The sequence below is a fragment of the Condylostylus longicornis genome, unplaced genomic scaffold, assembly GCF_029603195.1.
Source record: "Condylostylus longicornis isolate FDR11 unplaced genomic scaffold, ASM2960319v2 ptg000018l, whole genome shotgun sequence".
Classification (NCBI taxonomy): Eukaryota; Metazoa; Arthropoda; class Insecta; order Diptera; family Dolichopodidae; genus Condylostylus; species Condylostylus longicornis.
This window is the reverse complement of record NW_026577987.1, coordinates 1,134,729-1,147,182: the sequence shown is the minus strand read 5'-3', so window position 1 is coordinate 1,147,182 and position 12,454 is coordinate 1,134,729. Positions and strand designations below refer to the sequence as shown.

At 25.9% G+C, this 12,454-nt stretch overlaps 3 protein-coding genes across 4 annotated transcripts in view; 2 read left to right on the top strand and 1 right to left on the bottom strand.

Moving 5' to 3' along the window:
• LOC129606230 (protein CBFA2T1) overlaps positions 1-12,454 on the top strand; it is a 122,370-nt gene that overhangs the window by 27,540 nt on the left and 82,376 nt on the right. The gene's annotated exons all lie outside the window — the stretch shown is intronic.
• On the bottom strand, positions 515-10,897 carry LOC129606231 (chitooligosaccharidolytic beta-N-acetylglucosaminidase-like). 2 transcript variants are annotated; one of them, XM_055516426.1, is made up of 4 exons: positions 10,780-10,897; positions 10,557-10,637; positions 1,760-2,382; positions 515-1,644 (listed from the first exon to the last, which is right to left on the bottom strand). In XM_055516426.1, exons 2-4 carry the CDS (start codon positions 10,619-10,621, stop codon positions 548-550), a joined length of 1,785 nt encoding a protein of 594 aa, XP_055372401.1. In that variant the 5' UTR covers positions 10,622-10,637; positions 10,780-10,897; the 3' UTR covers positions 515-547. The 2 variants fall into 2 exon arrangements, with proteins under 2 accessions (XP_055372401.1, XP_055372399.1); XM_055516424.1 differs by lacking the exons at positions 10,557-10,637; positions 10,780-10,897 and adding an exon at positions 2,484-2,740.
• On the top strand, positions 6,466-8,533 carry LOC129606232 (phosphatidylinositol 3-kinase catalytic subunit type 3-like). The gene is made up of 2 exons (XM_055516427.1): positions 6,466-6,483; positions 6,564-8,533. Exon 2 carries the CDS (start codon positions 6,618-6,620, stop codon positions 8,454-8,456), a length of 1,839 nt encoding a protein of 612 aa, XP_055372402.1. The 5' UTR covers positions 6,466-6,483; positions 6,564-6,617; the 3' UTR covers positions 8,457-8,533.

Here is a 12,454-nt window from a genome sequence, read left to right as displayed (position 1 = left end):
ACATTACAAACCATTGGTTTGACCCAACTTTATTATTTGAATGTTCAATAAAAATTAAAAAATTTTTTTTTTACATTATCGGAGTTACTTTCGAAAGGAAGTTATTGTTACAATATTCATCTTTTTGGAAATGACTGTATCGATAGCTTCAACTATTTGGGAATGTGAATAAAAAATATTGAATATGCTTCGAACGTTATGTTGTTATAACGTTGAATTAGCAGCGTAAAAAATCGGAACTTTTTCGATACCTTTATAAATAAGTGCTTATATTTCAAATTTAATTAATCTCAACTTTTTCGTACTCGAAGTACCAAATGAAAAATGAATACAATGTATCAAAATTTATGATTTCGAGAATCTAGAAAAAACTCTAGCATTGTCAAATCTTCAACAAAAAAAAGCTCAAATCTTAAAATTAAACTTAATCTTATAAACGTTTTAAATAACAACATTCTAGTTGGCCTCGAGGTTTTCTCTGATATTTCTTCATTGTAATAATAAAATACAAATGTTAGAAAATCCAAAAAAAATTTATTTCAAATAATTAATTTCTTACAATAGGGCATTCTCCTTCGTTTTGTAAACACCATTGTGGTTGCATGGCTTCGGCTTGAATACCATTTTCGACTAGCCGTTTTCGGTTCAATAATAAACGGGATTCAGCCTTTCTCCAACTTTCATCTGGGTCACTCCATAAACGTTCAGCAAGAGCACTAGCTCTTGGCCAAAATCTAGCGTCTAAAGTTGTGTCATCAATTTGTTCTGACCAAATTGCTGCTTCGCTACCCAATATTTGATTAAGATATTCCCCAGCTATTTTTTTAGGGCGGTTTTCATATACTTTTTGCCATCCAATATATGGTGAACACCAATTATTTCCATCATTGACCCAACCAGCACCCCCACAATCAAAGTATAAAGCGTCATAGTTACTTAAAATTAATCTGTAACCGAGTTGTAATAATGTTTTAACTTTAACATCTTGTCCTGTGGTCCAAACTTGTATAATGTAACGATTTTTATCCAAATACTTTTCAATATATTCTTTTTCAGTTAAATGACTAGTCCACATTATAATTGGTAATTTACTTTCGGATACTCGATCAACACGTTCTAAAGCGTTATCTTGAAAATGACCCCATAACTGAACAAAGCCATCATTATTCAATTCCCAGTGACGTTCTTTCATCCAATTTTGAATTTGTTCACTTGTATTCCAACAGGTATTTGATACTTCGTCTCCTCCCATATGGAATATGTCAGGATGTTGGAACATTTCTAACATTTCTCTATAAATATCTTGAAGAACATCATATAACTCACTGATAGTTGGATTCAATTGGCCGCATGGTGGTTCAACGCAATATTGATTCCATGGTTGTATTCCAAAACACACAGTCATATTCGTTTTCTGCCAACCTTCACCAACATGGGCTGGAGCATCAAATTCAGGAATAACACGAACTCCACGAACACGAGCAAAATTAACAATTTCTTTGACATCTTCAGGTGTATATATTTGACGTGAAGAATATGCTCCCAATTTATAAAGATCTGGTCTTGATTTAATAACTAATGGAAAACTGTGTGAATCTGTTATATGCCAGTGGAATGTATTCAATTTTGTCATAGCCATGCCATCTAAAAATAAAATAATTAAGATTATTGTTAAAGCTTCTGTGGTAAGCCGAAAATATGGAAAGTTTTTGATGAAAAATAAAATAATGTACTAAAATATTCAAATTAATTAAGTTACCAATAGTTTTTTTGATTGAATCAACAGAAAAATAATTTCTAGAAGTATCCAATAACAATCCACGATGCGGGTATGCAGGTTTATCATGAATTTCAGCTTCAGCAGGAACTTGTATTTGTCTACGAATGTCATCATAAACAATTAATTGAGACAATGTTTCTAATCCATGTCTAGCACCAAAATATGTTTTAGCACTAATTTCTGCAAAAACTTCATTATTTCCTACACTTAATTTTAAAGTATAGCTTTCATCTGTATTCATTGTTAATTGTGTTGCGTCATCTTCAACCAATAGTTTGATATTTAATAATCTGCCTTCATCTTTTAATAAGGTTAAATCTGGAACTTGTGCATGAATTTGGTTCATCAAACGCTCTTTGCTTTCTTTCCACATTTCTAAATGTCCTTCAATTCTTGGAAAATCAAAATCTATCCTTTTTGAATTTATGTGAGCCATATAGGTATCCAATTTCACTTCTCCTGAAGGTTTAGGCCATAGTGTACCAATATTTTCTCCACAAAATATTCTACATACAGAAAGACTTACAGCTTTCTCGAAATTCGTTTCATCCAATTCAATTTTAACGCATTTGTTTTGCTTACATTCATATCCATACACGATGCTATTTGAAAAGATGTAAAAAAAAAAACAAAATTTTATTCATTTCGTAGTTAACTCAATAATAAATTATTTAATTTCAAGTGCATATATTTAATTATTTACAATTCATGAGCAGGTTTACGTATGTAATGTATTAAAATTATGTTCACCGTTATTAAAATTATTATTAAAATTGTCATGAAACAACTTAAACTAAAAATACTTTTTAATGTCTTCGATTCCATTTTACTAATAAAATTTATATTTTGTTTTTCTCACTGTGTAAACAGTATAAAATTTTCACAAAAATTGACGTAGTATAGACTTGGTATAGATTCCCGTAATATTATTGTACACCTATGTACATGTAAGTACTATTTTGTAATAACAATTAAAAAAAAACAAAATATATTTAATTTTGTTTTATTTCCCATTTTGTTTCCTACTAGATGAGCTTGAAATAAATGAAAGAGAACTTTTGAATTTTACGTCAAGTTTGCTATTTTAGTGTTTTTTCAAAAGTTTTAAAAATTACGATGTTTATCTATATTTTCTGTTTACGTACAATATCATAATATATATAAATATATTAGATATGAATCAGGTGTATCAGTATTCAGGAATCAACGGAAATGCAATAAAGATAAGAATGAAGATTTTGACAAGAAATAAAATGATAAATTTTTTATTAAACTTTCTCTAATTCACATGAAATTATTCATGCGATATTAATTTTGTTTCCTTTATTTGAAAAATCGAGAAAAATTTGATTCCAACTTGAATAACAAGCTGTTTATTATCCTGGTCAATAAAAATTTATTTCAAATTCAGGTCTCTCGGTATCAAAAGCACAGACAACTTTTATTTCAATTTTAAATATTCCATAAATTTTGAATGGACAATATTCAATTTCCCTTTCATATCACGGCTTTTCTTTTCAAATTGTTTATGTAATTGACTTAAGACATATAAATAAAAATATCGATAATAGTCATTTTATTTGTTTACCATTCGTGTGTAAGAAAAATGCAATTAAATAAATGTAAATATGAAAATTGTCAATGACAAAGCGTCTAATTGATTTTACAACAATAATTAAGCATTAGAAATTTAAATTAGAATATTTTGCCACTATTAATATTTAAATATTATGTTTGAGCAGAATACGAAAACTAATTGTATTCAATAACAAAACTACATGAATATTTAGCAACATTTAATATTAAATGTATATAAAAGCAAGGAATTAAAAGAATATATTATTAAAATGCAATATTGGAAGAATTTAGATTCGTCTTCTCTATTGATTTGGGCATTAACGCGAATTTCCGTGCACATGATTCAGCCAAACAATTTGTGTCCTGAATAAAAAGTAAATATTGGATATTATGAATTATATATTGCTCGCTCGCCTGAAATTAAGTCTTTTTATACCGGAATTAATGTAAATATATAAACTAAATATCGTCGTTATTACTTCAAAAATCTGCAGTACAAATTTAATTTAATTTAATTCATATTTAATTTAATAAATTATATTTCAACATATAATTTTATTACAAATAGGTGCATATGTATATTCATATGTATTTAAGATTTTAACAAATAAAGTTAGTTTAAATTTTTTCTCCTGTTGTAAAAGTGTTATAAAAAATTTTTTCCGCTTAACGCAATATAATCAAAAACATGTATACGGCGGCTATCATACATATTTTTCGTAGAGTAAGTTTAATTCGTGCACATAACATTATAATGACATTAACATTATAGGTAATTTAAAATAACGTGCAGCGTTGAATTTATTCATTATACAGGAATGAATAAAATTATTATTGACACAGCACATAACTAAGTTCAACTTTGGTAGAAGCTCTAATTATGATAACAAAAAATATCAAATAAGTAATAAACCAAAGATGGAAAATTACTTTTAGAATTTTTTAAAAAAGAAACCTACAATCAAAGAAAGCCATACGTCCCTGAGAAAAATACACATCGATTTTATATATCTATGTACAGTACTAAACAAGTACTGTAACACAATCGAATATTGTTTTGGATAAAGAAATACTCTGAAAAAAAAATTGTGATAAAATATGAGCTAAAATAAAAATTATCAAAATATTTAATAATTTGCAGACAGTTTTCAACATACGATAACATTATGTATAAAGTAATTCATTACTTATTTAGAAATAATTTTATTAAATGCAAACTATACTACTTTATTTGCTTAGTGATAACCCTTGGTAAATTTAAGCTACATACATAACATAATGCAGACAATAAAAGGGATCACTACATGAATTAAATCTCTATGAATATAATACTTTTAAAAACCTTTAATAATAAAGTTGGGTCAAACCAATGGTTTGTATTGTAGCACTTTTCCCTTAAAGAAGTGAAAATACTTCTTTTAAAAACAATCTATGATATAAAATTATTTTCATTCATGTACGGAACTATTTCTAGGATTGCATATATTTAGGATGAACGATTATGCCGTTTTTGATTTATGCATAACTTTTAGTGGAGTGGGAGATAGGTAAAAATTTTCTTCTATGAAAATAAGTTTCTGGTGAAGATCTATGTACATATAAAATTTCAACTTTCTTTTTTCAAGGGTCTAGAAATTTTGCAAATATGTACACGGACAGAGTGAAACTAATAAGCACTTTGTTTTTAATTTTTTGGAAAAGTTCTAAAAAGGTTAAAGGTACAATATTTTAAAGCGAAAAGATAAAATTTTAGGTAGAAAATTACTCTAAATGAATCTATCTCAAATCTTAAATCAAATTTATAGAACAATGCACGTTCTTAAGATTTAGAAATTTACATTCCAAAGGAAAATCTGAAAAAATTAGATTATTTTTATTTTCTTTGACTTAGAATTATAGATTTTTTTCAGTTTACCTTCATACATGTATGGGATATACGTACATATGTATGCTTGAACGAAAATCTAGTTCAAGTTTGTTTATATTCGTTTTGGCATTCAACTTAAAAACAAAACATAATTGAAAAAAAAAACAAAGAAATGAGAAAGAAAATAATAGTAAGCTTGAACAGCTTAGTTTCGTAATTGTGTGTTTGAAAACCATGATATCATTTGTATTAGTTAGAACATTTTATTCAGTCGAAGTAGACACTTTTTTTCTTTTCAAACGTAATTTTATTCGATTGTTTTTCATTTTAAAAATTTTGATTACAATCTCCATGACAATTTTTGGTGTGTAAATACAGTAATCCCCCCTATAACGCGGTAGATTCGTTCCGCGTTATAGGAAAACGCGTTGTAGGAGTATTCTCGTATAACGCGCTTGTATGACCCCGTATAACGCGTTATGTACAAATGATTCACGTTTAACTTTTCTCGTTAAAGGGGGTTTAAATCGAATCTTAAGAAAAAACTATGGTATGAACGAAATATGTATGTGCGTTTTATTAAAATCAAACTAAGAACATTTCATTAAAAAAACTTGTGCATATGTGAATTAAATAAATCCAAAAACTGTTTTAGTACATGTTTATTCGGTGTCGGAGCTATCTCGCGTTATATGAGGGAAAACACACGTTATACGAGTGACTGAAATCGCGTACTACGAAAATGCGTTGTAAGAGTACCGCGTTATAGGGGGGATTACTGTACAATAGTTAGGTTTTGATTTATCAAATTATAATTATAAAAGAAAACGATTCATGTTTGTTATTCAAACATAGTTTTGCACACAGAATCAAGTGTTGTTAAGAGAATATGTTACAATGCATGAAATTAAAGAAAATGAGTTTTGGTTCGTTATCTTAGTTTTGGTTATCTTGTAATTGAAGCTGATATTATGCTGCATATAACTTCAAAAGTCATTAGATCTGAAAGTTTCGATTAAATTAATTTTAATTTAAAATTCTCTCGAAATTCTGTTAACTAATTTAAAACGAGTGTTCTTGTTTTTTATTTACGAATTTTAGGAAAAAGGGAAACTATCATTCGATATTTCCTACTTTCTACATTTTTGTTTCCGTTTACCTTTTTATTTTATACTTTTTTTTGTTTGGGAAATGACAAAAAATATAAATAAATTAGTCACATTAATTTTTTCGAATGAAATGGAAATAAAATTTGTCGGTCAGTATTTTAAAAAACAAAAAAAAAATTTAATAAATATTTTTAAATTCAAATTCTTTATACTAATCTTTGCTTTTTAGGAATTTTCAAAATAACATTTTAATTAATTAAAATATCCGAACTTGGTGCTCTTTATGGATTGTTTTCCAATAAAAATAAATATAATTCGAAATTCCAAATGTTTAAAAATAACATTCAAAATATGTTGTTGCTATTTTTCATTAAATTGCAATTGGATAAAAAAACTAAAAGAATGGAATACAAAGTTGCTGTTAAAGAGAAAAAATTTAGATTTATATAATATTCAGTATAAATCACAGCAATTTGAAAGAGATAGTCCTCACAATAATGATTTTGTAGAATTTCCTTCAAACGACATTCAAAATAAATTAAATTTAATATTAAGGCGTCCATCAATTTTCGTTCTTGTTGAAAGCGAAAAAGTTTTAATATGGAAATTTAGAAATTATTTGAAATATAAAAAAAATTCAATTACAAAACTTTTAAAATCAGTCGATTGGGAAAATAAATCGGATAGTATCGAAGCTTTAAGAATATTATACCATTGGAAATCTTTAAATTTAGATGAATGTGTTGAGCTTCTCAATCATAATTTTAAAAGTTCTGAAATAAAATTATATTTGTTAAAAAAATTGAAAAAATTTACAGATAAACAACTTCTACTATATTTACCACAATTAATCCAATCAATTAAGTATGATATTTACGAAAAAAGAGTGTATCTTGGATTAATTAATTTCTTAATTCAAAGAGCATGTGGCAATTATATATTAGCAAATTATTTTTATTGGCATTTAATAGTTGAAACAGGAAATGTTCACAATAAGCACAACCGTATATACAAATTCGTTTTAGAAAATTTTTTAATGCATCTTGAATCCGATAAATTACATCAAAATTTAATATTTAAAAATATAATTATGCAACAAAAATTAATAACAAATTTACAAATAATTTGTAAAACTCTTATTAGAGAAAATGGCAGTCGAAATAAAAAAATTGAAATATTCAGGTATTTGTTAAATTATTATGATTTGAAAATATTTCCTGAAACACCACATCCGTTGAATCCAGAGATTTTAATTCATGGAATTGATGAAAATATTGAAATTTATAAAAGTGTATCTATGCCAATTAAATTAATTTTTAATACAAAATCAGTTCAAAGTGGTAAATATATGACAATATTTAAGAAAGCAGAAGATTTAAGACAAAATCAATTAATATCACATTTAATAAAATTCATTAATTTTATTTTATTAAACAATAATATTGATTTAAAGCTAACACCATATGAAATTTTAGTAACTGGTACTAATTTTGGATTTTTAGAATTTATTGATGCATCTACAATTGCAGAAGTATTAGCTTATAATAATACAATTCGAACTTATTTACGTTATTATAATCCATCAAAATCTGGACCATTTGGAATACAAGCTAATGTTATAAAGAATTTTGTTAAAAGTTGTGCTGGTTATTGTGTTATAACATATCTATTGGGTTTGGGTGATCGTCATTTTGATAATTTATTGTTAACTAAAGATGGTAAATTATTTCATATTGATTTTAGTTATATTTTGGGTAAAGATCCTAAACCTATGGCACCACCAATTAAATTTACAAAAGAAATGATTGAAGCAATGGGTGGTATTGAATCAAAATATTATATGAAATTTCGAAACTATTGTTTTATATGCTTGCTGTGTTTAAGACGTCATGCAAATAATATTTTAAATACTTTTGATCAATTATCAGAATCGTTTTTATCAAATTTCCCATTAAGAGAACGTAAAAAAAGTGTATTGATTTTGGCTGAAAATTTTAAATTATATTTGACGGATGAACAAGTTATTGAAGAATTTGATAAATTACTTAATATATCAGTTAGTGCAGTATTTCCGGCACTTATGGAATCTGTACATAAATTAGCGCAATATTTAAGAAGATAAAATATTTAGCTACATGTATATATATATGTAGAAATATTTTTATTTAATAAAATCTTATGAAATTATTATGAATCTTATATGATTATATATTACTTATTTCAATAATAATGATAATAATGATAATAATAATAATAATAATAATAATAATAATAATAATAATAATAATAATAATAATAATAATAATAATAATACGTTGGTCCTTTGACCGTAATGCCGTAAATGACAGCAAAAAATTATTTGTATTGTTCTATTTTCGTATAATTAACCAATAGGTGAGAAAACGATAGATATATAAGTTCGCATAAAACCTATGCTTTTTGAAGAAGCATATTCCGCCAGAAAAACCCCCTTTCAAAAAGTATGAGTTATTATTTAAACTATTCTCATAAAAATACCAAATTATAATAATTAAATAGTTTAAGATGAGTAAAGAAAAAATTAAAGGAGCGTTGTTGTTAAATTTTGTAGTTGATTAGATAAGGTAAGATAAATAACTATATTTCATGATGAAAAGAACTTTAAGTTAGTTTTTCGTTGCTTTGAACGTAAACGTTTCAGTAAAATAAGGTGCAAAAAATTGAAAGTTTTTTAATTTTAAGAGACAAAAATTTGGAAGGGGCAGCAAGAAGAAAAGTATTTGCTTCTATTCAATTAAACCATTTATTACCGTCTATAGAAATTTTATACTTTAAAATATTACAATTTAGATGACTAAAAGGAAAACAACCGGATTTAAAATAAAACACAATTTCAAAGAGGTTATTGTGACGTCAATTTATAATATGTTGAAATAGGAGAATCCAGTTGATATTTTTTTTGTTGCGACAAAATAATTTGTCAAAAACCTCATTTTGGACTTTGAAGAACCACAATTTTGTAAGAGAGGCATAAATCTTCTTCTAATGAAATAGGTTCTTAGGCAAGATCCATTTGAATACAAAATTTCAACTTTCCATATCAAAGGATGCAAAGGTTTTGTAAACAGACACACTGCCAAGGAGCGGAAAGGTTAATAAACACAATTTTTTCCGATTTCGTTGCAAACGTGTTAAGAATGAATTTATTTTATTATAATTACAAATTACTTGTTTTTATTTTTTCTACAGTATTTCTTATGAAATCAACATTGATATCAATACCAATCGAGCGGTTTACGATAATTACATTTTACAATAATGTGTTCGTATCATCAGACCGGTATCGGTTTTTTTCGATAACACTAATCGAATGTACTTATATACACAAAAAAATATCTTTTAGTTTCTGTTAGTATATTTATAAAAAAGGTGAACTTATCGTGATTTACCTTTCGCTATAGATTTTGATATTATATTGTATAATATAAAATGTTTATAAAAAAAAACATTTTAAAATATTTCAATATAATATTTCAAAAATTGATAGTGGGCAATGACATGCAACAGTAAATTGTTTGCCTAAACCGCAGAATATTTAACACCGACATTAATAATTGCTCCACATATTTATGTTTTTCTGAAATTGATTAAATTACTTTCCGTAGAATTAAAATCGTTGAGTTAATTTTGGAAGTAAAAATAAAATTGACTGAAAAATTATTTGATTGTTCATTTGTATACCATTATAACATTGCATTGTTATAATTTTTAATTATAAAATATGGTTCAATTTTGTTTTCGTTAGTTAACATTACATTTAATTTACTTGCGGAAACATTTCAGTTTTTAATAATTCGTCGTCTGTTAAATACATATATTTTTGCGAACTATCTTCGAAGTCATTATCATGTTTGCTGCTTTGTTTGCAACGCTCTGATAGATTTGTCCAATGCCGAATGTTAAATAAAAGTTTGCCAATGCCGAAATAAAAAATTTAAAAATCCTATTCAGTTTCTTTGCGTTAGAGAAATACTTAAAGTAAATTGCTTACAAATACTATAACAAATGAAGTATTCCGCTTGAATTATGACCTTAGTTTAACGTTACAAAATTTAAGTTTAAGAACATTGTTTGCTATTTGAATGACAATTTTATATTGTAGAGCGAAAAGTTTAAAATTCCAAATAAATAAAGTAATACTAACTTTTAGTTCATTATGTTTTTAAATAAATTTTTTACTTACTCAAAATCGGCGCTATCAGCTAATCCAAGAAATAACGTAATTGAAATAAAAATTAAGAGCTTCATTGTTGCCGGATTCAATCTATAAAATAACATAAATAAAAGAAAGTGCACAATAAAAACAAAATAAATGTTAAAAAAAACTGAGTATTTAAAGAAATTAATTAAAACAAGTTTTCCCCTCTTTTTTCTTTTTCAAAATTTATTTATATATATGTATATACCTAGCAATATTATTTGCTCTTGATTCGTCAAAGAAAAAATAACTACTGAACGCAAAAGCATGTTCTATTATGATTTTTATTAAAAGTGAGAGAGAAGAAAAAAAAAGAAAATGTAGAAAAAAAAACACGCTGTTATTATAAAATTGAACTAAGCTTGTTAAGCTTTATTTTTTCCGATTTATTTATAGTTTCTTAATGATAACTTTGAACAAAGCAAAATTAAATCCGAAACTTTAAAATTTTCAAAAATCAAAAAAACCATAACTTGTCAGTGAGTATTGAGTACTTATTATTAATACTCATATATGTATGTATATATGTACATTTACAGTCATCCTCTGACTTATGAACTGCGCTTACTTTCTGTTTTCGTTGTAATGTTACTAAAAGTAGAGCAAATATTTATCTGTATATAAAATACATTTTAGATTTTTTTATTAAATAAATAAAATATGAATATTATATAATTATATATAATAAATTAAAATAAATTTAAATATTTTAATCATTTAATTAATGCGTTCTGGTTGATTGAGTTTTCCATCTTTTTGTGTCAAAATTTTAGTACTCTAAATCAAAAATAAATGTAAATTTTTACGGTTAATTGATTGAAATTAAAAAAGGCGCATTTTTAGCACTTTTCCAAAAAATTTTTGAAAAAAAGTGCTTATTAGTTTCACTCTCTCCGTGTGCCTGTTTACAAAACTTCTACACCATTGAAGATAGAAAGCTGAAATTTTATATGTACATAGATGTTTACTAGAAACTTATTTCCATAGAAAAATTTTTTTACCTATCATCCCCTCTCTAGAAGTTATACCCCCCAAAAACCTAAAAATGGCCGTTCAAATTTATCGTTATCTAAAGTCTTTTTTTTCCAAATTTTTGATTTCGTTTTTCTTCTAGACCCCAGCCTGTAGAAGCTTGAATTTTAGGGGCTTTTAGACATTAACAAATAGTTCATTTCGTTAGAAGAAATTTTTTTTCCATCTGCACTCCCTCTCAAGTTATCGCCTCTTGAAATTTGTAAAATTCGAATTTTTGACGCCTTATATTTTCGAAACCGCAAGTTTTTTAAAATTTCTATAAACCCAAAAAGCTAACGGTAAATTCCATGGCATTATAACCTCTCTTTATATTAATTTTTGCGTTATTTCAAAGACTGCATAAATAAATCGTTCATCCGAAATATGTATATGCATAGACTGTATTTAAAAGCAATATTTTCACTTTTTTAATGGAAAAGTGCTACAATACAAACCATTGGTTTGACTCAACTTTATTGATTTGTTATTTCGATTGAATGTTTTCATTCAATAATCAAATTTGACAGCAGCTTATGACAAAAAATTAAATGTTTATTCTCTTGCAAACGCTTTTTAGGATTGTATCTATAGAAAATCAAAGACTTTTTGATTTTAATTAACTTACATTGAAATTACTACAAATCTTTTAGATTGCATGTAAAATAGTGAGTAACCTTAAATCTAAAAAATATAAAATTATAAGTTTATTAGTTTATTAATTAAGTTGTAATGTAAAACTTAACATTATCAAAATTATAAATAAAGCCAAAACTGCTCGGAGACAGAGTTAAGTTGAATGTTTAAATTTCCCAATTCTATAATCAACCGAATTATGAAAAATAAAAGTAATATAAGCCACATTTAGTAAA

Coding starts and splice junctions, on each gene's coding strand:
- LOC129606232 (XM_055516427.1), top strand. CDS start 6,618: ATGGATTGTTTTCCAATAAAAATAAATATAATTCGAAATTCCAAATGT.
- LOC129606231 (XM_055516424.1), bottom strand. CDS start 2,605: ATGGAATCGAAGACATTAAAAAGTATTTTTAGTTTAAGTTGTTTCATG. Junction 2,383..2,483: donor CGTAAACCTGCTCATGAATT/GTAAATAATTAA, acceptor CTTTTCAAATAG/CATCGTGTATGGATATGAAT. Junction 1,645..1,759: donor TTCAATCAAAAAAACTATTG/GTAACTTAATTA, acceptor TTTTATTTTTAG/ATGGCATGGCTATGACAAAA.